The sequence below is a fragment of the Lissotriton helveticus genome, chromosome 7, assembly GCF_964261635.1.
Source record: "Lissotriton helveticus chromosome 7, aLisHel1.1, whole genome shotgun sequence".
In the NCBI taxonomy this organism is placed as follows: Eukaryota; Metazoa; Chordata; class Amphibia; order Caudata; family Salamandridae; genus Lissotriton; species Lissotriton helveticus.
In genome coordinates, this window is record NC_136068.1 from 119,568,679 (window position 1) to 119,594,548 (window position 25,870).

A 25,870-nucleotide genomic window follows, 5' to 3' on the forward strand; every position below is an offset into this window, starting at 1 on the left:
GTAGCATACAGATCCCAGAATAGTATTTTAGGGCAGAGGGTTACTGCTTTTGTCACAGAGACCCTTTTGATACTGTGCATTTCATAAATTACAATTATAATCTAGCACAGTGAGCTATGAAGTGTCATCCAAGAGCTGCCTGCAAACTACATGGTACAGGTTAGAAAGTTGTGTTTTTTCGAGTCTTTCATTATGCTAATGTTGCTAAAAAGTGTTTGTTAGGGTAGAAATCCATTTTCTGTAAAGCCAACCCTAACCACTGTGTTACGTTCTGAATCCAGGGTTTGTGCTAATCCAGACCAAGCACTCCGAGAAAATGCCTACTAGTATGGTTGACATGAATCCTAGACCTTGTAGTCCCCTTTGTTTTATGTAAAATTTTCACATTTTCTATACACTGATTTACACACAGATTATTAACCCCTTCCATGCTGGGCCGATTCCGCCGCTGTGCGGTAAACAAAAGAACAGGGCGGGGCCGTGACGAACCCCAGCCGTCATCAGCACACGAGCACCGTGGAGTGTGACGGCTGGGGTTCATCATCAGCATGTAAGGGGTTAATTGTCTCGATGAGTGTGTGATGTAAAGTGCTCCAAGACCCTACACTGGTATGACAGGTGCTAAAAGCAAATGAAATACATGTGCGAGAGGGCACTGTTGGAGGGTGGTAGCAATGAGGGAATCATTGAGGGGCCCCAGCAAAGATCGTCCTATCCTGGTGCCCTCTAAGGTCATCATTTACTATGCTTTAAAAATGAATACAATTGAATATTAGATGACAAACGTGTTGTAGGATGCACCACTTTTGCCCAAATTTACATGGTGGGAGAACCACCCCAAACCCTCCTTGTAGTTGTTAGGCTCATTCGCTATATTCACTATGCACTGCCCGGGAGTGGTTCTGACAAAATTTGCCAAGGCTGCTTTGGGTTGCAAGGGGCATATTATCAAGAACAAGTGTTAAAATTATCGCTGTTTTATCGGCAGGCAACTGCCGATAAAACAGCGATAATGGGCTACATAATATGCCCTTGTTAATTCCCATAGAAGCCCATGTTAACATCAGAACATGGGCTTCTATGGGAATTAAGAAGGACGTATTATCAATCCGATTATCGCCGTTTTATCACACTTTCCTGACGATAAAACAGCGATAATTTTAACACTGGTCCTTGATAATATGCCCCTTAGTCCGGCCCTGAATTATCGGGCAATTCATAGAACACCGCTACATTTTACTTTCATATCGCCGAGCACTTTCAAGGGCGGAGCTAGAGTTGCTCGGCTGTGGCTAGCCTCCTGATTTGCTAACTATGGCAGAGAGGAGGGGAAAGCCTGCAATGCACCAACACGCAAAAACAACCACATTATCAGGCTGTCCCTTGAACTTAACTGACGTGAGTGAATAATTTAGACCTTGCGGTGATGCAGAGAATTTTGGAGCGTGCTGTAATCTAACACGAGATGCTTGGTACTTGGCAGCGCCGATTTCAAGTCTGCTTCCCTCACCGTGGTGCTTTTAACCGCAAGTGGAGGCGTTACCTGACTGCCCTTGGAATTTCCTGGTATATGATGTCTTCCCTGTAGGACATAACGTGTCAGGAAATCCATGGGGCTATTTACAAATTTTCTGTGTGCAATTGCCTGGCGCAAAGTGGCACAAAGAGACTGCAAGCGCTGAGTCTATTTACTGAGCATTAAAACGCCTTCTGGCAATGTGAGAAATGGACAGCAGTGCTCAAGCCCACCCACAAGAGTAAGTAAATCTAGGTCCCAGTGTCCAGACTGACTGATCAGGATTGAACTATACTTTGATCAAATTGGCTGCTTTTGGCAAACCTTAATTCAGTGAAGCGAAACAAAGTTTTCAGACTACGTTCAACAACATGTGTGTATTAAATCTTACATCCACTCCAGTAAGGACTGGAAAACAGTGGCTCTTCCTCAATGGTATTTAGCACATTGTCATGAATTCTCTGTAGCACTGATTCTTAATTTCCTCCTTGCCTTTTCTCCTCTGAAATAAAGGATGATGGAATAGAGGTGCATCCTTGCAAGGAGGAGAGGCACACTATGGCCCCGGCCAATGTATTTTCTGCTTTCTTTTCATTGGTCCAGTGCACTTGTTTCAAGATGACGCAACATGATGCAGTAGTTTAGTGAATTGGGGTAGGAAGATTCTTGCCTTGATGGGCATAGTAAACTAATTTGAAGACAGGCTATGACCCCTAAATGTATTTCATATATGTCACTGGCAGAGGTCTGGATAAATATGGGAAACATCCTTTACAACGCAACTTTTACCACGCAGTGCTATTACAACGCAGGTTTTACAACGAAAACCATTACAACGCATTGCGCTGGGGGGCGCTCTAGGATAGGGAATAGATTTAATATACTATCCAACACCTTCCCTAGTGTCCACGGGGACTGGAGTTGGAATAGTAAATTAAACTATTCACTATCTGGCACCCCTAAGCGCTATGCGTTGTAAAGGTTTGCGTTGTAATACTTGCGTTGTAAAAGCATGCGTTGTCAAAGTATTCCGTTGTTATGTCATACATCCGATAATTATTGCCAGCATCCATGCAGCCAGGCTGAACAGTATGAAAGCATATGGCAAGTTGCTAGAGGGCCATTTTAAACAATGATCTAAATAGAGAAAAGCAGCCTAGTTTGCTACTCACTATATAGGTAAGAAAATTAACCTCACTAATATTATCTCCAAACAACATTTTGTTACAGATAACATTGATGTGATTCTTACATGGCAAATTTAGCACCCTTATTTGCTCACGGCTGTTAAGGAAATTCATGCCGGTGTTGATGAGCATAAATAATATCCTCCTACGGATAGACATGAATTTTCCACTTTATTGTTACGCACAAAGAGCGAGACAATATCTATAGAAATTGTAATTGTTGCATAGCCACTGTCTTGAAATAAGAATTCTAGATTGCCGATCCTTTTTTCTAATTGCCATAATTAGTTATGTAGCAAATATTTTGCAAAAATGAAGTAAACTGTATTTTGGAATTAATGAGCTATATTACTCATAATTATCAAAAGTAATCCAGTTTATTCCTTTGAGCACAACATCAAATGGTCACTATTTAAAAACGTTATTTATTGAATAAAAAAAAGAGGCTAATTATTCCATGGGAATTTAAAAAGTTGACTTTTATGTGACATTTATGTGGTAGCATATGTGTTATTGAAAGGCTACATCCATGTGAAAATTGGTCTAAGTTCATTGAACCTGACATCGAGTAAACAATCAACACTGTGGTTCATTTTAGAGAGAGGCATCCGGCAAAGATGTCCCCTCTTGCCAACATTTTATTGACCATTTTTTAGAAATGTTCTCATCTGATGTATAAATTGTGGTTAAATGGAACTCATGTTCCTTTACATATGTCTGACTATATGTTTGTGTACTATAAACAATGATTTCATTCACTGAATAAGATTTCCTTCAGAAGTAATTCATTTTAAGATTATACTTTAACTTAACAATATACTTCTATCAATTAGCATTGCATGAATGATGTTTGCAAGATTCTGGTTCTGGATTAAGAAGACTTTCTTCCCTACTTTGATAATATCAATGAGACTTTCCAAGTGTTAGCATACAATCTAAGTGAACATGGCATTGCAGCCTTGGATGCTGGAAAGGTAAAATGTATTTTGTTGGCCCCTGTGGGGTTTTTGTGTTCCAGGCCATCGAGAATCACAATGCTGGTGAAGATTTATTGATCTTGTCAATATCCTGCATTCATGTCCTAAATCGTGTATAATACTGTAACTCAATTTTGAGTTATGAGGAAATAGGACAAGTTTCTTGTTCTTTCCGAAGTTATTTTCATTACCAATGGGGCCTCCTCATGCAATGTTGCAAACTATTCCATTAATAAATTGTGTGTTAGGTGGATCAATGGGTATTCATTTTGTATCATATGCTGATGATTGATTTATTGGTTTCTGTTAGGAAAAGAATTAGGAACAGAAGCCAATAGCTTTGAATCAGCTTACTAAAAGCATCAGATGTTCTACACCAATCAACCCTGTTGGCTGGATAAAAGTTGCTTTAGTGCATTCTTCCCTAACTCACTTATCAAACTCTAATTTGCTTTTCTCATTTTAATATTTCAAGCATTCTTCTTTTTGGTCTGATTCTTTAAAACACAACTTTATTGAGTTTTTATACATCCTGCTCATACATTTGTAGTTGGTACAATCAAAATTGACCGACAATCCCTCAAACAGTTAAACTTACCATGCTTATGACAACAATACTTAATACCATTCAGTTGCTGCCTTACCCAATCAAGGTGAAGGTGACAAGAGTAGCAATGCATGTCATACATTAAATCAAAATTCACCCCTCTAATGCACCCCTTCCCCACTTTAGGGTGATCAGAACTCTTGGGTATTGATGATGCTAATCACAGTAACGGGAAACAATACTGCAATCACAAGCCAATTTGATAGAACAAACAGAGTTGGACAGTGAAACAGCAACATGGGCGTATATCAAGGTACTACATATTTAAACTGGAATAAAGTTTTATAGTGTAGATCTTGCAGCTTAAACAGCTTTATAAACTCCATCCACGTAGTATCCTTATAACAGCTTAAGGGCACTATCGTCATTTTTGCACACAGGTGTATGAACCAATAATAATTCATCCCACTGCAACACCATGGGGTTTTTCCTACACCTCCTTCCATGGGAATGCTTTACTCTCTGCTTCTGCCAGTGAGACATGCCCCTCCGGGCCAAAAACGTTTAGAGATTTCCCTTTTGGACCCACTTTGGTTCCCCTCATTTTTTCAATTAAATGTTTTTAGGCTCACTCTCCTTTGAACACCCCCACGAGTGAAGTTTCATTTTTATCAGGAGACCGAGGGGAACACTGAGTAATAGGAAATTTGTGCCTGCCTGGTGATCCCATAACTTGCCCACACAGAAATTTGAATTTTTAAATACATTTGAGGCTTGCAGGGGATTCTGGGTAAGAAAATTTGGGGGGTTCAAGCAAGCTACACCTCTCTGGACTCCCGCAGGTGTCTAGATTTCAGAAATGTCTGAATTTGGTAGGTTTTACTAGATGGCCACGGAGCCCAGAACCAAAAATGCAGGTGACTCCCTTGCAAAAATAGGTTGTTTTGTTACGGATAATTGTGATAGGAAACAGCCTTAACAACGCTGGCAGAGCCACTTGTGCCATAAGCCCGCAAGCTCAACCATTCATGCCTTAACCACGTGGTTAAGGCAGTACCCGGTCTAGATGCTGCGATGGGTGGGCCCTGGCACAAGAAGGATTGGGCTGGCGCTGAGCTTTGGAGGTGGTGAGGGTCATTATTAAGGCTCTGGGGGTTGGAGGTGTGTTCAGGGCTCGGGGGTTTGTGGTAGTGTTTAGGGATCAGGGGGTACTGGAGTTAGTATTTAGGGCTCAGGGGGCGTCGGGTAGTGTTTAGGGCTCAGGGGGGTCAGGTAGTGTTAGGGCTCAGGGGAGGTCATGTACTATTTAAGGCTCGGGCCGGGTAGTGTATACAGCTTGTAGGGGTCAGGGTAGTGTTTAGGGCTCAGGCGGGACAGGGTACTGTTTAGGGCTAAGACAGGGGTTGGGGTGTGATCTTTACCACACATCCCTTTACCAGTCATGACTTTGCCATGAAATTGAATGGTAACGGCATGGAAGGTAAAGGGATATGTTGTTTAGGTGTATTCATTCTTGGGGCTGCATGGTAGAGGCATGCTTGGTTTAGACATACAACTAATTTTGATGTCTCCACAATATGCTTTGAACCCTTCCCTGTCTCAGGCACTTGAAGGTGGGAGCCTTTTGCTCTTTTGGGTCAGAAACAAAGACTACTCTAGGTGGAGGTGGTTCACACCTAGCCCCAAGCAGGTACAGCATAGAAATGCGGTGAGCCTCAAAGGTTTCCTGTCATTTTTCATGCTGACCAACGCATCTCCAGCTAGTGGAGTTGCCCACCCCATGGCAAAAGTACCACTTTGTCAGGCAGGAAAATTGGTAAGCAGAGGGGGAGTGTTTACTCTCAGCCAGGACCACCCAGCAGATGGTTCGGAGAAGAGTAGCCCATTGGCTACTACCTTCTAATCCCTGTAATGCCCCTAAATTGAGTATTTAGGGCCCCCCTGAACCTTAATCCTCAGATTCCTGATGGCGTACTAAGAAAACGACAAAGAAGACTCAACCCCTGCACGACAAGAAACTTCAGCGACAGCCCTGGTCCCAGGCCGGCCAGCCTGTCTGGAATACCAAACTTTACAAACTCCCATGACTCGTACCGCAGACCAGTGACCTCCAGAAACCTAGGAGGGCTGCCTGCCTTCCATAAAGACTCCATATCTCCCATGGACAGCGGACCTGTCCAGAAGAAACCATCTTCAAAGACCAAGAACACTGCTCTGAGGAACCGCAAAACATCCTACTGGACCCACCTCTGCACCCAATGCCCGAGTCCAAATGGCCCACAGGCCCTGCGAAGGTCTCCCAGCGATTCTGAGTGAGAGTCAAACATGTGTTCACCCCTGCAGGACTCCACATCGACACTTGAAGCCTCTGCACAATAACACCCCAACCGCGAGCTGCAGCAGTAAGACCTTTCCGATGTGAATGGACACCCCTGCACCCAGGACCCCTGGGCCTTGGGGTGATCAACTGATGGTGTCCTGACACTGCAGAATACCTCAACTTACCTGTGCACTTGTAGGTTGCTTTGACCGGCCTCCTGACCTGAGCCTACAACCTTTTTCCAAAACCGAGGTTTCCCTTTGGTTTGCATTGGGCTCCAGACACAGTGTTGGCACTCTGCACCCGGCCGCCCCTACGCCACTGAGTTTGGTGATGCCTTGTGCCCCCATGCTTACCTTAACCACTGGAGACTGGATTACCAAACTGCAGTGCTTAACTGTAAGCAGCATCTCTTCAATTACCCCATTTCTCAATTGGATAACATTGGTGCCAGATTCCGAATTTGAATCCTGAACCCAGTCTCCCCTGTTCTGTTGGAGGTGCAGATTTGTTACTTACCTAAACCGTGCCTGGTGGTGGCTCTTTATTCTAAAAACCAAGATTGTAAGTTATTTGCTTACCTGCAATTTGTTTGGTTGTGTTTCCTCCCCTAGGATTACATTGTGTTTTAGGATGTTGCACTGCCCACTTTTTTATACTGAAATGTAATTCTAATACAAAACGTATTTACATGCTACAAAGTATCTTTGGGTCTATAAAGTAAATATTTTAAAAGTATTATTTTTATGAACAACTGGTCTTGGATTTAGTCATTGAGTGTGTGTATCATTTATTGCCTGTGTGTGTACAACAAATGCTTAGCCCTGCCTTCTGACAAGCCTAACTGCTCGCCCACACTACCCCAAAAGAGAGCATTAGTATTACCTAAAGCCTCTGGGGATCCACTGGACTCTGTGCACACAATACCTCATTTTGGTACCATATATACAAAGCCAGCTTCCTACAGAAGCCTATTCATAAAGATATATTTACACATGAGTAAATATACATTGGTATACTCTTACACATTGTAGTAAATGTACTACTTTTGTCTATTTTCCATCTATGAGTATACGTTTACTACAAAGTGTAGATTTACTTGTGTCTGACCGCTAAAGCAGGTGGCGGAGCTGCATTTATGAGTGTAAAGTTCCTACAAACAAAAAGGAGCCAGAAGGAAGTCCAGCACCATACATAGCCAACCACGGGTACTGCAATGTCCTGTTGTTGAAAATAATGGAGGCAGACACTTAAAATAGAATTCTATAGCATATAACATAAAATAAACTCATTTATTTTGTCTTTTTTTAAAACATGTATATACATTTAATTTGATTTAAGGTAAAAAAATACATAAATAAAACTAAAAAATTGTTTTGGTATACATTATTTTAATAATCTTTTTAAATACATAAAATTAAATAATTCAAATATATACATAACTTTTTGTAATTTATAATACAAAATAAGTAGATACAAACAGTTGTGCTGGACGTGCGCCAGGCCTGAGCTGAAGTACATTTACTACTGTTTTGGGTCATTTTTGGCTTCAATAACTCAAGAAGTGCACTTGGTGAACAGCAATAGGCTTACTTTTTAAGTGGGTAGATGTCTGCTCCTGCCTAAAATCCTCCTTAACCCTCTGTAAACCCCTGATTACTCCTCCCTAAATCCCTCCCATTTAGTACTGAGTATTTCCTTATTTCAGCCAGGTCCAGGCCCCTCCCACATTTACTACTAAATAGTTAACTTACAAGTGTGAGGATCTCCCTATAGAAAAGTTAGGAGAGGTGGAGGCGCAGCTTTACACTTGTAGATTTGTGCATAGCATTTTCTAGTAAGTAAGTAGTACCACTGTAGCACTACTTTAAATACTTCAAAATGCAGTTTGTGAATTGGCCCCATGTTGTGTATCATAGTTTGAATTCTTCCTGTTTCGGCACATGAATAAACCTTCCAAATGAAACAGTTTTAAGTCTTTAACAATACCAAAGTCAAATGTTTTAAAAGAATGAATCCAAATATTGTTTTCTCAGCACTACTTGGTTTGTAGAATGTGTCTCAGTTTTCCTGATGTCTTCCAACAACCTCCAAGGAAAGCAGTTGTTTGTCACTATAGAAATCTTAAATTCATGTAAAAATGTCCTAGCTGCAGCAATATTGCATCACCATTCCCTAGCAAGAACAAAGTGATAGAAGAAGAAATATATACCCAATCACTGAACTACTTGACACTGCTGGGATACGTTGTTCATCATTGGCATGCCATTGCCTATTTGTTCTCCACACATGTGAAGGCTCACACCAGAGGAGTCAACACTCTGTGGTGGCTGCCAGCCTTTCCTTCTCTGAATTGTACTTGGTGCGAGTGGAATTGGAATATGCGGTGACCGGAGCTCCTGACACATTGTTTCTATCATCTTCATTTGACATTTCTGTATGTTCATTTCTCCTCCATTCTTTTTTGTGCCAATTGAATATACTTTTCTTTCTCAGTTACAACATATATTTTAAGTAATGGTGTTTTTTTTGTGTGTAACTGTAGGGAACTATAGTGTTGTGGTCTCTACCATGCATATACTGCAAAATCAGCAGGCCTGGGTGGAACTATAATTATGCTGGAGAAATCAAAGTAATTTCAGTTATTGCGCATTACTTGTGATGCAAAGACGCCAGCTGGATTGATAAAAAAGTATTTTGGAGCAAAAATCCTACCATAGGAGCACAGGAACAAAGAACCTGGGGGAATATTACCAAGGGGGGCGATAGGGAATTATTGCCGATTTAGCAGCCGTTTTCGGCCGCTAAGCGGCGATAATTCTATTGCCCTATTAGCAAGCTGTCGCTAACTGATGTTAGCGACAGCTTTTAGGCGATAGCGAGCGGTTTGGGGCCCGCTTTGCATGTTAGCGATGTTTATCGCTAATGATATGCAAAGTGGGCATACCCAACCAGTTAGCGACTGAAAACAGTCGCTAACATCGCTATCGCCTATTAGCAAGGCAGGCGTAGCGATGGAAATATTCGCGCGAATATCTCCAAATACTAACACCTGCCCAGACCAGTTCTTAGCCATGTTATCCAATGGGAGGTGGATAACCTGGCTAAGAGCATTTCGTCGCTAATGCGTGAATATCGCTGTATTCTCAGCGATATTCACGCATTTCACCGCTATCGCTAGATATTTTAGCACAATGGAGAAAAACGTTGCTAATAGCATGTGTTCTCCGCTAACATATCCAGCGATAGGCAGCGATAAAAAAAATGCGCTAAGCGCATTTTGCGATAAATATCGCTATTCCTTGGTAATATGCCCCTTAGAGAGAGCAAGCGGCTGCTGGCTACTGCTGTTAGTGTCCGGTAGCATTGTGTGCTTCTTTTTCAAAAAGCATCCTAGGGCCTATTTTGGAAGCGAGACGTATTTTGGTCTAAGAAAATAGCTCTAAATGCTGGATTACACTTGTCACATATTTATGTATAATTGCAAGTCATTTTGCTGTAAATATGAGTAATTGCGCTATACAAAATTATGCCATCTCTCAATATTAACATTAGTAGTATACAGCCTGTGCAGTTTTTGCTTACTCTAATATATTAAACACGAAAATATGATTAACCAGCAAATGTGCAGGGTATGCAACTTTATGCTGAATTAATTACTAAGAGAAATAAAAGTCTGTTTCATAGATTCAAATGCATACTTGGGAATATGTGAAGCCAATATGCATTGAAGTATATTGAAATGACTAACAATAGTTGAGAGAAATCATTTGTCTGATAGTCTTGATTTGAAAACAGGTAACACATTTATTGTTTGCAAAAATTGGATTCATTAAGATGAAATTTTGCCACTAGTGAAGTATAACATTTTTGTATTGTGCTCATGTGTTATGGACCAATGCTTGTACGGCTTACATAATAAATCAGTGGGAGCCAGTTTATGGGAATTGACAACAGCTTGCATATCCCGTAAGATACTAATGTATGTTATAAAGGTGTGGGTGATGAGGCTTATAGCACTGAGAAACTGAGAGAAATATTTACTCTTTTCCAGAGACTTCTAAATGTAGTTCAATATGAAAGTAAATAGGTAAAACCAATGTTGATAAAGAGTGGAGTGTTACTGGTGAATTATTTTCAATTTGATACAGTTTCATATATTTCGTCTTGGACAGTCACTTTGTCATCCCTCCACTTTGGACAATATGAATATAATCTGCAGTATCTCTCTAGAGTTCTCTGTTAGTTTTAGGAAATGGAATCAGAGAAATTGGAATGGTAATCCTTTAGCAATAAATAAGACAAATACATTTAATAAAGATGCTGACCTCTTTTATCTTCAAGAAAAAGTGCAATCAGTAGTCTTAAAGATCAACAGAATATAGAATACAATTACTTTTACATTAAGTTATTTAATAAAAGAAATACTCAGTGAACCACATACCTATTCAGGTAATGCAACCACTTGAAGGTAAGTGGAAAATGTCTATTAAGCAAAAACCAGATTTTAAAGACACAATGGAATAGGATATTTGGATATGTTTTACTGGATTGATTTTGGAGTAAGAAGCGGTATTAGGTAAGATGCAATGGCCATCAGATACAGGCAAGCGAAATTTGTTTGAAACTGTGCAATAATTATGTAAAACATATAAAGAATTAATAAGTTATATTTGTGGTGCTTTCAAGGCCCAAATAATTTACTGTATTTGTTACAGTGAAGCCAGAAATAAATAACTAGACATCACAAACTTACTGGTACATATTTATTAAAGGAAATGGATCACTGGAGCTGTTGTTCATTCAGGTTTATGTTTTGAATAATCTTTTGACCACATCTCTGATTTGTCCCAAACTTTTCTTAATTTTACAGTTTTGTAAGGTAAAACAGATTACCCCAAATAAAACGGATATCATGCAAACCTTCAGATAAGCGTGACGCATGTGACAAATGAATATGCAGTGTCTAACCAAGGCACCAGTGATCAAATGAAAGAGGAACTAGCTTGTGGTTAAAGCAGGACGCATTTATGAATAAACTAAATATTGGTATGTCATATTTATTATGTTCTTTAGGTTAAACAAGACTCAACTTGATGGGGTGAACATGATATACTGATGGAGTTGTAGTTTGTGAAACGTATTGGGTAGCATATATAGTAATAGAAGTGATAGAAGTAAGAAGATCTAATAAAATGCAGTCAAATATGTTGTGACGGAGCAATAAATAATGATCTTTAGCAATACAGCATTTGAAAGTGACATAAAAAGGAGATTCATAGTAGCTATGTTACACCACAATATTGGACAGTAAGCTGAAAAGTATTGTGGGTTACATCTGTTTAATTAAAAAATATATTAGACTTGTGATAAATGTATCGCTATAAATATATTACATGTTTTACTCTTAATAGAAATCTTTTTATTTAATTGCTTGCCCTTTGAGACATGCTGTTGTTGAAGAGAAATTATCTATTTTTATCTTTCTCTTCTGTTACTCTTACTAAATGAATTATTATTCCTCACAATTAGCCCAGAAAATATGATCATACCTCCAGTAATCCAGTAAAGAGGTTCTATGTAAGCTTCATTGTGAAATCGCCATTTTGGACTACTTGCGCTCCTGTGCATTTTAAGAGATATTAAGTACTCTTTGGATTCTTCTACACAATATATATAGCTTTATCTGTGGGCCAGTGTTGACTATCATCTTGCAGAACTTAATGTTGCATCTCATATATCTTATTAAAGAGCTCTGTTGCCCTCTGGTATGGGTGCTCAATGTAAAATCTTTAAATAAATACATTTCTAATCACATTTAAAGGGAAGATTACAGCATTTCAATGAAGGATATTAAATGATCTTTGGTGTTTTCACTGAGAAAGAGTGCACCTGTGGTGTTCAGTACTGCTGATCATTCAGTTTTCTTGTATTGTATTGTATTACATTATATCAATAATTTAAATATCGATATATGTACCTTAGAAAAGTTCATTTGTAATGTATATGCTTGTTGATTGATAATATTTCATGAATGGGATAAACTTTATTTTTGAAAAAGGTCATCATGTATATCAGAGGATGGTGTATTTCAAGTGCCCTGCCCGCTTGGAAGTTTTTCCTAGCCCAAACCTGAGACCTGGTAGGTTTTGCTATGGGTGCATGATCATTGCACATTTAGATTGGGAACTCCTAAAACCTTCAACTGAACTAGAAGTAAATTGTCTTAGAAGTGTTCATAGCAAGGCTGAAGAAAAGCAAAAGGAAAGAAACTTCCTTTGTATCTGGTTAACAGTAATGAGAAGGGCGGCCTTTACTCCTACAGATATTATGACATTATAGAGAAAAATTACAAATTGCATAATTTTAAATAAAATCGTTAAAGTTTCTCATGAACAATTATTTTGTGATAAAACCAATAGGCTTTTTAGAATAAAATCATCTTTTATGGACTTTTCCTCAGCAAAATACAAAAATCATCACTTATGTTACTGAAATCCATATTGTGATTTCTTGCATGATTTCTTCTTAAAAATAACAGATTTTCACTAATATGAATAATTTACAAATGCATTAGATTTGAAATTTTATGAAATTGTAAAGTTATTAATTTTTGCAAATTGTCCCTGGAAACTACCAAATTTACAAACTCCCTACTGAGCAGGTACACAAGAGGGCACAATGCACAGCAGGCCTCTATAATTCATATGTGTCCAACTCTATCCCACCTACTGATATCAAAAGAGCTTACTTAAACCCAATATTTCATGCTTTGCTTTCTGTTATGTTGGTCTCTAATTAATTCAAAATGTATTGCCTACTGATGGGTGTGCACTGCTCGGCTCAGTATTGAAATGACCACACAGGCAACTACTGGGGGTTATACATTGTCTGAGCCCATATACACAGGAAAACTTTATAGCTAGACGCCGTGCCTGGCATCAGAATGTAGTCATATGTGAGCAGTCAGCATGTATGTGCCAGGTGACACATTACATTTCCTCTCCAACATGAATTTGAAATGTAACAAAACATGATTATACTCCTGCCACTGCTACAAACTCACACTTCTGATGACCAGACAATATCACGTATCTTTTAAGATGGTTGTATCTTCAGTCAAAGACTGTATCTACAGTCACTCTGCCCAAGGTCTGTAATGAGTTCTGTCATTGAAGGTACTAAGGGCCAGATGTAGGTAATTTTGATTTACCGACTCTTAAATACCGAGTCATACCGAATCGGTATTTAAGAGTCGGTAAATTGGAAGGAGGCAGATGTAGGTAAAAAATTACCGATTCTGTAAGAGTCGGTATTTACCGATTCTGTAAATACCGAATCTGTATTTCCTATTGATTCCTATGGGCCTTGAAGCCCATAGGAATCAATGGGAAATACAGATTCGGTATTTACAGAATTGGTAAATACCGAATCCTGGCAGGGGGAACGGGGTGTCACTTTGACACCCTGTAGCACCCCAAATGCAGGCTTGTGTGCCATGTGGCACACATACATGCCCTAAGGACATGTCTGTGTGTCACATGGCATAGGTGTACATGCACAGATGTGCATGTACACTGGAAATCGGTATTTTACCACCCAATAGGATTGGGTGGTAAAATAAGAAATCCTAAGGGCCTGTGGCACTGCAAACTGTGCCACCTACATATGGATTTACAGAATTGGTATATTTACCGATCCGGAAAAATACCGAAGTGGTAAATTTACCGAATCTGTAAATATACAGATTCTGTAAATTCCGACCCACCTACATCTCAAAAGCCAAATACCGGTCGGTAACGGCCGAAATCGGCCGTTACCGACCGGTATTTGGCTACCTACATCTGGCCCCAAATCTCTAGATATGACTCTGACTTCACTTGTACTGACTGGGGCATCACCTCTCCCAGTTGGCTATGTCAGGATCACAGACATTGTCTCTCTCATGCTCCTTGGGATGAGAAATCGTTGGATCACCAACCGACAGCCTGACTGAGCATTGCATAGAAAACATCAATAGACTCTCCCTTTAACTAACAGGTTATTGTGGGATTATTCAGCTCTCTGCAGGATGCATATTGGTGTAGCTGCCCACCTGATGTACTGACAAAACTGTGACCCAGCCCTTCATCACTGGGCAGTCGAGTTGGCTGGTTGACATCTGGGACAGGGCAAGATGTCGGGCATCCCCACGGGGTTGCAGTTTTATCCTGATCTTTGTCACCCATTTGTGTAGCAATGTATTTCCCTTCAATAAGCCAACCCTTGTTGGGCTCTTTATATGGTGCACTGGCAGTAGTGGTCCAGTAGAGGACTACTTATGGCACAGTGGCAGAGTCTCTTCTTCTTTGTTTTGAAGCACCAGCAGGGCCTGTCATTCGGTGGAGTGGCCCACTTTGGTCCAAATGTTAGTTCACTCCTCACTTGGAAAGAGGTGGATGGTGAGCATCGTCTCAGCTTACAGTGGTTCCTAGTTCACAGCCACGATTCTGGGCTGGAAAAATATGAAGAAGCAAGAACGTCCCATCTGACGCTTCACATGTTAAGCTGAGGTCAGGTTTTGGGCTGGGTTGGGTGTGCCAGTCTCTTCTACCCCAACCCTGCAGGAATACAGCCTGGCAGCCGCAAGGTGTGGACCAGTGCCCATCACTTCTGGATAAGCGAGTGAGTTCGAATTTACTGCCACTGATGAAGAAGGTGAATGGGGCCATGTGCGCTCACATCATCTCGAGTGTAAGCGTCTCAGCGCAGTGTTGGGAAGTCCACATGAACAACTACTAGGGGTTCATAAGTTACCTGAGCATGTGCGTCAAGTCGACCTTGATTTATAGCTTGAGGGTGCGCCTGATACCAGGGAGTTAATGTACACTCACCAAGCATATGCCAGGTGGCAGAGTACAGTGTATAGAGAAAGAGAATGCTTGTTTTGGCCCTCCTCACTAACCCTGGGCACAGCTACGCGAAGTGCACTCCGCACTACGCAAGCTGCATGTAGTTACGCGAACTGCATAGTGCACTGTGCAAAATGCTGTTCGCACTGATTGCACAGTGCCAGATGCTTGTCCGCACTGTGCAATCATTGCAAACCGCATCGTGCACAGTGCAAGCGGTCGTTTTCTGCCACTCAAGTAGATTTGTACTCGAGCGGCAGCTTTCTCAACACGGACTGGTAGTTTGTCATCACGAGCGGTTGCGAGCATACCACTCGCAACGAGAAACCTGACCTCCCCTCGTTGAGAATCTCGCCGGGCGGTTTATTTTCCATGCTCGCGATCGGCAACTTGATGTTGCTGATCGCGAACGAGGAAAACATCTCCCCGGGATGTTATTTTGCTCGCTCGCGGTTGCCAACTTGATTTGAGGACCGCGAGCAAGCAAAAAATGCCCGCTACGCTACGTGCAATTTGCAAAGTGCGGAGCTCGTAGTTGTGAAAACTATGCAGACTACGCAAGCGTAGCGTGGTCCTACGCCCAGGGTTACTCCTCACCCCACCTAACTGCAAAAATGTACTTGGGTGTGCCCGCCACTTTAGGCAGACAAAATGGGCCGTCTGAATTCCATAAACCCCCTCCACCTTCTTCTAATTCTTGCTTGAAGGTAGTAAATGACTTAATATGAAACATGCACACAGACAGATATTTATGATATTAAGAGCAACAATCAATGCACATATTGTGGTAGTCTCACACATGCGCACACTTTTCACTGTGGACTGAGCACAGGCTTCCAACTAGTTCCACTGCAGACCCTCTAGTCCTCTTCTAGTCTGTGACACATATGTGTGACTGCATACACACACATGCACACACACACACACACACAATTCTCTCACCGCCAAGCCAATAAAAATATGATTCCGGTGGCACCGCTGTCTGGAGCTGCAAAAGAAAGTGAGCCAATTAAACAAGGCAGTGGAGCATATTGTCTTGAGCTTCATTCTTCAGTTTGTCAATAATTGCTATGATTCAGTGTCTGTTTCATTATTTATCATTTTTGTTTGTTTTATCCTCTTATTTTTATTGATCAGAAAAACCAATAGCTATTATTTTGAATCTCGCCTTTTGTTCACAACAAATTGTAAGGTAAAGTAAGACACTTAGAATATTCCACGAAAACGATCACCGCAGCGAGGATGGGATGAATGCACTTTTCATGGTCTGATGCTTCACAAGGAAAATGAGGTGAATTCAAAAATTGTCATCTAATCATGCATTAAAGTTGATATTGACTTTCTTGGTGGTGTGTTTTTGTTTTGTTGCACATGAAAGCCCATAGATCTGGTTTTGGCAAGGTGGTTGTATGGTTTTATATTTCCTGATGTTATTATTGAAGGCATATGCACAAAAAGAAAAAAAAAACACTGCCATGATAGTCAGTTACTGGCAATACAAATTTTAAATTAAAAAAAATAACCGTTGCATATCATTTTAGTAGGCCAGTATATGTTCTTCTTAGCAGGAAGGTGGACCAAGAACACATACAGAAGCCCCTTTCGGATTCAATGCATGTCAAATGAGTGTATGATTCCTACTGGCATGAAGAAAATAATCTATTGGCTTTGATTTGATGTTGCATTAAGACAGTAACACATAAAAAGATCATTCACAAAAGGAAGGTGGAATGGAAATAAATAAATCATTGGCAAGGTAGCAGTGACCCATCCATAGATGGCTGTGCACGTGGTCAGGACATGCTGTATGCTATGGTGGGCGAAGCAAAATGCGAATCACAGCTGAACAGACCAGTGGTTGAAGAGAGCACCCCTAAAGTCCCTCTATGTATGAATATGTATGCATTCTTTTTTTATAAAACTGAAGAGAGTCAGTGATAAATGTAAGAAATTTGAGAATTTGACATAGTGCTGAGTACATGTTAAAACTTTTACTATGCACAAAATCCTATCATGAACCAGCATGAAGAGGTGCATAGCGTACAGTTCATCATAATGAGACCCTGATTATGATGTCGGTCGGAGTTGCCTCTGACTTACATTATCCAGGATTCAGGTCCGACCAACCTCCAGTCGGCGGTCCCAACCGCAGTATTACTATTATTACTCACATTTCTCTATGGGAGCTTGTAATGTGGCCGTCGCGTCTCTGGGGCGAGGTAATGATTCTATCTTATTAGCAGAGTTGCCTCCCCCTCTGGTGAATCTAGCTGTTACAGATAGACAGGAAGGGGGTAATGGGGTTATCACAATTACTGAGGCACAGGTACATGTAGACCAGTCTGAAGACCATCTAGAAACAGTACCTGACACGTCAGAGGAAGAGCCACCACCCCCAGTACCCCCCGTTAGGCCAGTAAGATTGTGCAGGAAGGCACAATCTAAACGTGGGGGGAGGAATTGTAAATCTAGAGCAGGAAAGTGTAATCCAGCCCCAAGCAGTGTGGTAGCTCTAAAGGATCCAGAGGATGGTAGTGGTATGGGTGGCGCCAGTATTAATATAGATATGGAGCCATTTGCTCTTCTAATTCATTCTCTAGAAGAAAAGATAGAGGCAAAAATTATTGAGTTAATGCAACCAATCTAATTTAGACATAATGACTCTGGAAGTGGAAAGATTAGGTGGGTTGTTATCATCGCATTTGGCCTCAGCACCAAGAAGCTCTAATGTAGAGAATAATACACCAACCGTTGAGGGTCTGGGAGTAGGCAGAGGTAATTTAAAAAATACTAGGCAGTGTATATCTGCCATTGAGCCTGCCCCATTTGATCCAATCCCACCAACCACGCAGAACTTAAGGGCTATGAGAGCTCCTGAGGGCATGCCAGTTCACAGTCATGTAAAGAAAACCCGTTATGTCAATCTTCCACCAGACTGTGCACCTTATGTGGGCGTACTTACTAATGTCCCTCCCATTGAGTGCCATGCATATCGGGCCCAAGAGGAATCTCATGATTCTCTAAAGAATAGAACGGTCTCTTGGCTCAATAAAAACTGCGGGTTCCCTGCTAAATTTGCTGACCAGATAATAACAACAAAAAGGGTGAATTGGATCGGACCATCCGGTAAGTCAACAAATGGTGATTGTATCATTGTTAACTTCAGGCACCCCAACATGTTGCCACAGTTTTATTAAGAGCAGCATCATTGGTCTATACTCGTAATAGTATTTGCATACGCCCTCTGGGGTATTTCTATTCTCACCTGATCAAGAATCCATCGATCCCTGGGCCTCCTACATCATGTATATCCTTAAAGTCATTGACCCCTAATGGAGCCTATTTGTATAATATTGGTAGCCAGAGTGGGAATGGATTCAAAATTGCAACACATAATAGATATGATGCTCTCTCGGGATTAGAGTCATGTGACTGACATGAGGCATCTGTTGGGCAGGTAACTCGCAGAATAGAGGACTTGGGATGTTTGGAGAGTACCTTGGCAGTAACAAACTCAAATAACGTAATCTCCTGGAATATTGCAGGTTTAGGCACAAAAATGATGGACTGCAACTGGATTGGGTACATTAAGAAGTACCAAATTATCTGTTTGCAGGAAACCTGGTCAATTGACTGCAATCATTTTCTGGAAGGGTATAAGGCCTACTATGTCCCTGCAGTAGCGACCACTAGGGGCAGACCCAAAGGGGGAATGGTTGAGTTTATTTCTATAGCACTTTGTTGTAATGTACGGAGGATCACAACAAACCATACTGGTATCGTTGGGTTAGTTTTAACAGGGGAAAACTGTAGGGCCGGCCTGGTTAATTTCTATAATGCTGTTAATTTAACTATTGCTTCCAGTCAGATAGTAACACTGAACACCTTTATCAGTAACTCTATGAAGGACTGTGTTCACAACCTCATGGTGATGGGGGATTTTAATGTGCACCCTTGTGGAGATCCCCTTTTCAAAACGATTACAGAACTTAATTGTTCACGTTGTAAGGATTTTCACTTCAAACATACAACTGAGGGGGAACACTTAAATGACATGCTTAATGAGCTGGACCTAACAACTACGATGGCTTTGATGGCCCCTATCAAGTGCTTTGATACCCCGACCTTTAAGGGGAACGGGAGGGGAACCTTTATAGACTTTGTACTGTTAACATCATCAATGCAGTCTTTTGTGGGCTCCTTTTCCATTGAAGATAATGAATTCAGTGATCATAATCCACTTACTGTTTTCATGAGGGGTCCATTGATAGCTAAAGAAAGAGAAGACTCCTCTATTGGTAGGGTGATTGCCACAGATGGCAGTCGCCGGCTGAGATGGTCCACGGTTAACTCCGATCTGCTGTTTAATGAGATTAAAGTCTCATGTGCAGATGAAATCACGGTTTGTACGCAAGAGGGTGCACTCCCAAATAGTGTTTTAAATGCTTTCGAATGTCTAGCGGATAAGGTTTCCCAGCTATTATCAGCACCTGTAAAGAAATCGGATTTTAAAGGACCTAGGTGGTTCAATCACGAGTGCTCAAAAGCCGCCAGAAATTTAAGAGCAGCACTAGGGACAAAACCTAGGATTAAAGCTGATGTCCAGTTGTGTCGAAAGACTAATAAAAATATTATTGCTAGAAACAAGGAATCCCTTAGGGAAGATGCGTGGTCAGAGATTTTAGATCCTGCCACCCTTCAGAGTAGTGCTAGATTTTGGGCCTTGGTGAGGAGCCGGGTGATGGCCTAGAAAGCCATATATCTAAGGAGGATTGGGAAGCGCATTTTAAGAAGTTATACTGTTGTACTTTGGATGTGATTACGACTTCTGCCTGTATTGATACTGGTGAACAAATTGTTTTTAATAGAGGTGAAGTTTTTGAGGGCATCTTGGGGCTAACAGCTGGGAAAGCCCCTGGGCCTGATGGGATTCCCCCTGACTTATTTAAGTCTGAACCTAATTTTTGGGTGCCCATCTTAGAGTCTGTCTTTAATGCTGCTGTGAAAGAAGGATGTCCACAATCGTGGGGTGTTTCTACAATTGTTCCGGTTTTTAAAAAGGGGGACAAGGGTAGCCCACACTGTTACCGACCCATTTCACTGATAGTCTCTATGGTTAAGATTGTAGGAAGAATTGTATTGCAAAGACTTACGGATTGGGCTGAGGAAAAGAATATTATGTCCCTCTCGCAGTATGGTTTCTGTAAAGGTCGTTCTACAATAACCCAATGTCTCAACCTCTTTTTGATATTAAGTAAATACACCGTTATACAAAAAGGCACCATCCATCTCGCATTTATGGACTTGTCCTCCGCTTTCGACTGTGTAAACAGGGAAAGCTGTGGCAGTCCATGAGGTCGAAGGGAGTAGATAGTGGCCTGGTTGATTTCCTGGTTGATTTACATTGTAATACCAGAGCCAATGTGAGATACACCCAAGATTTGAGAGTAACAGATAATTTTAGCTTTGGAAAGGGTGTCCGGCAGGGCTGTATTCTGGCCCCCTTTCTTTTTAATTTTTATAATAATGAGTTAGATGGTGTGTTACAGGATGTCTGTGCTGACTGCCCAAGAGTAGGCAGGCGTGGAATTCCAATACTTCTTTATGCAGATGATGCAGTTTTAATCTCAAGAACAGAGAGAACAGAGAAGGGGCTTCAATCCCTGCTAAATGCTTTTAACTTGTTTATGACTGACAGAGACCTTCTGGTAAATAATACAAAATCATTTGTTCTACAAGTTGGTCAGCAACCAAAAAGGTCCTTGCCATTCAAGATTGGTGAAGATGTAATTCCCTTATCTAAAACATTCTCTTATTTAGGAGTTCTTTTTGATACAAAACTAAATTGGGAACCTCATCTTGTAAAAAAGAAAGGAGAAATGGTGAGAGTTAATGCATCTATTTTAAATTTTGCTGCCAAATTGGGGAAAAAACCCACTTGTGCCATGCTGAAATTGTATAATGCTAAGTCTGTGGCAATTGCATCTTATGACAGTGAAATCTGGGGGTATGTTGGTGGGGAGCAATTACAGGTTGTGGAAAACTCATTCCTGAAGCGTTTATTGTGTGTCCCCACTGGCACGTCTAACCTTGTTGTACATGAGGAGTTGGGGACGCAATATCTATGTGATCTGTTTTCTTTGCGCCCCTTGACCTGCTGGCTTAAATTATGGCTAAATGAGGACATACCCCTAACGCATTTAATTGTGAAGGACTTTTTGGGTTTGGACAAGGCAATGTGTTCCCCTTGGCTAAAATATCTAAAGTCAAACTTTGTAACACTTGGACGACCTGAACTTTTTGACAATCCATGCCAAATTTTAAAGGGAGATCTGGAGTTCGTCAAACAGGCCTTCTTGATGGACAGGAAGACCCTGAGAGAAGAAGCGGAGCTTCAGAAACATAGTGTGAGGAATTTTGTTATGCTAAAGACCACTGAGACCCTAGAACCATACCTGGCAGGTTCACTGACCACACACAAAAAATACTTATTGACCAGATTCAGGCTTAATCTGTTTCATCACCTGCTAATTAGACCTAAGACTGATATTTTTAATAAATTAGCAGTGCCTTGCGGCTGCGACGGAATGTCTCCGCAGGATATGCTGCATTTTATCTTTTTAAGTAAATTTTATGAATTTCCACGCAAGCGATACTTAGTACCTCTTTTTAAAAAACTTGGTTTTAAACAAATCAGGCCGGCACTTTTGTACTTGCAGCTCTTGCACAGTGACAGTATCCTCCAAATCAAGGAATTTTTAAAATTATCTGTCAGACTGAGAAACTGTCTGGATCAGTAATGTTTAATTTGGGAAACTCTGTACCTTTTATGTGCTTATACCATCAAAGTATTTCTTTTCTTGCATTTGCACTTTTTTGAAAGGAATGTTTTTTCTTTTTCTCTTTGACAAAGTACGGTATATTGTATATGCACTTTTATGGTTTGTAAAAGAACCGAAATAAAGTATTTTGATGATGATGATAGATGTTCCTCAAAAAGGTACATTTGTAATATATACTTGTTGATTGATCATATTTTATGAATGTCTTACATTTTAAATTTAAAAAAGGATATTTTGTATCTGTGTATTTGAGAGTGACGTGTTTCATTTTGAGTTTAGAGGCTGCTTGAAAGTGTTTCCTAGTCAATGCCTGAGAGATGGCGATTTTCCATTCAGGTGCATGGTCATTGCAAATTCAGATTAGACATTTCTATAATCTCCTACTGAACTACAAGTAAATTGTCTTAGGGGGTCTCTATTCATGAGCGAAGAAAAGTAAGGGAAAGAAGCTGCCTTGGTATCAGGTTATTAGTGTACAAAAAGGAACGCTTCACTTCCACAAAAGTGAAATGATGGGTAAAACCCGCACGTTCATACATTTTAAATGAAAAGTAAAATTAATCATTAGCAATATTGGGAGAAAACCTTCTTTCAACAAATCAGATATGGCGAGCGAAATAACTTTCTATGGACTTTTATTCTCAGAAAAGTATACAAATCATCTCTTTTTTACAATTAAATAAAATTCATGAGCTGATTGTTTGCATGATTTCTTCAAAAAGAACAGATGCTTACTACTAGAAATAATTTACTAATGTAATAGGTTTGAAATGTTATGAGATGGCAAAATTATTATTTTTTCCGAAGTGTGCCATGAAACTACCATATTTTACAAACTCTTACTGAGCAGGTACACACGATGGCACAATACACTGTAGGCCTCTTTAACCTCTATGTGTCCAATCTATCCCACCTGCCGGTATCATGAGAACCTAACATTTTATTCTTTATTCTCTGTGCTGCTGATTTCTGTTAAACCAAAAGTACTGTCTACTTTGGCCACAGTGCTAAAATTACCACTAGAACAACTACTGGGTCATACGTTGTCTGAGCTCATATCCTTTTAGTTAGAGGCCATGCCCGGCAAAGTCAGTGCTTAATTTGTGCCGGTGGTTTCCAGTGCTAGGTACCAGCACTTAATTGTCAGCACCAGTGCTAGCGCGAATATCTCCAAAAGTTGGTAATAGGAGATAGCGATGTTAGCGACTGTTTTCAGTCGCTAACATCTTGGCACGCCCACTTTGCATGTCATTAGTGATAAATATCACTGACATGCAAAGCGGGGCCCAAGATGGTCACTATCTCCTATTAGCTGTCGCTAACTGGTTTTAGCGACAGCTTGGTAATAGGGAGATAATTTTATCTCCGCTTTCTTGGCTTTTAAAGCCAAAAAATCGGAGATAAAGCCCCTTGATAATATGCCCCACAGTCCGCCGAGTAAGAACGTTCAGCGCCGAGAATCAGCCGGCGCTTTCCTAACTCCCCTCCATTGTGTCAACACTTGAAGAATTTCCATATTTTGTCTGACAACTTCCTACCATAAGTGGCCGTAGATGCTGATAACAGTGATGGCCACCTCCAGTCCATGTCCTGAGGAGAACCCTTAAATGATATAGTGGTTAGTTGTGTATTTGGTGTGCATTGTAATTTTCAACATTGATTTTGTGTATTATGTTTAAATGTTCGTATGTGCTGATTATTGTTTGACAATTGATTCTTTTCTATGACATATAGAATGTACTTGAAAACAAGCTTTTTATGAAATATAAAAGACTAAAATAAGTTCTCTGGAGTCTGCAGCGCGAGTCCCGGCGCCTCTTCTGTCAGTCTCTTCTCTTGGGCTCCTGATCCCGGCGCCCCCTCCCTGAGCCTGTGATCTTGGGCCCCTGGTCCCGGCGCCTCCTATCTCAGCCTGTGATCTTGGGCCCCTGGTCCCAGCGCCTCTTCTCTGTGCCTTTGATCCTGGGCCCCTGATCCCGGCGCCCCCTCTCGGAGCCTTTGACCCTGGGCCTCTGGTCCCCGGTGAGGGATGGAGATGCTGCATCAGTACCGGGAGATGTACGACTACGGCAACCGACTGAAGACCTTCGGGGACTGGCCCTTCGCCGAGAACTGCAGCTGCACCCCGGAACACATGGCCAAAGCTGGCTTTGTGCACAGTCCCACCAACAACGAGCCAGACGTCGCCCGCTGCTTCTTTTGCCTGATCGAGTTGGAGGGATGGGAGCCTGACGATGACCCCTGGCATGAGCACGCCAAGCGCTCGGCCACCTGCGGATTCCTGAGTATGCAGAAGGACTTTCGCGCACTCACAGTGGAGGAGTTCTTGAAACTGGAGCTGGAAAGGTTCAAGAGTTGTGTTGTCTACAAAGGACAATGTAACACTTAGGAATAAAGATGCAACCTAAGAGTCCTCCAGTAGAAGACAAGATGGCAAAGATCTCCACGGCCACCATGTACTTCCCCGTGTGCTCAGGTAAGCCGGTATGAATGAGATCCAGACGGCCAGAAACACAAGCATACTGAAGGTGAGGAGATTGGCCTCATTGAAGCTCTGGGGCAACTTACGGGCATGAAATGCAATCACAAAGCTGACAGTGGCCAACAAGCCTAGATATCCCAACATCAGATAGAAGAAGAGAACAGAGCCCTCGTCACACTGGATGATAGTAGTATCCCCCATGTGTATCTTCACTGGGAACGGGAGGATTGAGAAGAAGCCAGATTGTACAAATCAGGACTGGAGCAAATGAACACAGAAGGACCACAGCATAGGGAACTCTGCTCCCCAGCCACTTAGAAGACTGGCTGGTGGGATCGCGTGCATTGAACGCTATAATCACAGTGATGGTCTTTGCCAGAACAGTCGAGATACTGATGGCAAACACAACACCAAAAGAGTTTTGGCGGATCATGCAGGTACTGACCAGGAGTGGATACAAACATGCAGCTGTAGCCAGATGTTGGGCATACAGGTTACTGCCCGCCCTGATCGATTATGAGGGTACTGACCAGGAGCGGTTACAAACATGCAGCTGTAGCCAGATGTTGGGCATACAGGTTACTGCCCGCCCTGATCGATTATGAGGGTACTGACCAGGAGCGGTTACAAACATGCAGCTGTAGCCAGATGTTGGGCATACAGGTACTGACCAGGAGCGGTTACAAACATGCAGCTGTAGCCAGATGTTGGGCATACAGGTTACTGCCCGCCCTGATCGATTATGAGGGTATTTTTTAATCCATTTATCACGTGCACTTTACAACTTTTAATTCTGGTCCTGACAAAGCGCCAACGACCCTTAAGGCGACGCAGGCGCGAAACATGTCGACCTATGTCTCTCTATACCCAGGCATAGTATGCCACTGGGGCTAGATTTTATTTAGCAGTTAAGTCTGCTCAGGGTACATGATTAGAAAAATTGCTACATGGTTACCCATTACGAATTTCACTTTACACTAGCACGCATTTTATTACCCTATTGACCCACCACACACACACACCCCACACACCCGCATGCACCATCCGGCAGTCCTACAAAAGATAAAGAGACCCTTCGGGGGACCCATAGGGGATTGCAGCGCCGGCC

At 41.5% G+C, this 25,870-nt stretch overlaps 1 protein-coding gene across 1 annotated transcript; it reads left to right on the forward strand.

Moving 5' to 3' along the window:
• Nucleotides 1-24,309: 24,309 nt before the first annotated feature.
• Nucleotides 24,310-24,669, forward strand: LOC144768964 (baculoviral IAP repeat-containing protein 5.1-like). Its single transcript, XM_078652960.1, has one exon. It carries the CDS (start codon nucleotides 24,310-24,312, stop codon nucleotides 24,667-24,669), a length of 360 nt encoding a protein of 119 aa, XP_078509086.1.
• Nucleotides 24,670-25,870: the final 1,201 nt, after the last annotated feature.

Bases quoted from the DNA above. Each gene is read 5' to 3' on its own strand.
- LOC144768964 (XM_078652960.1), top strand. From the start codon at position 24,310: ATGGAGATGCTGCATCAGTACCGGGAGATGTACGACTACGGCAACCGA.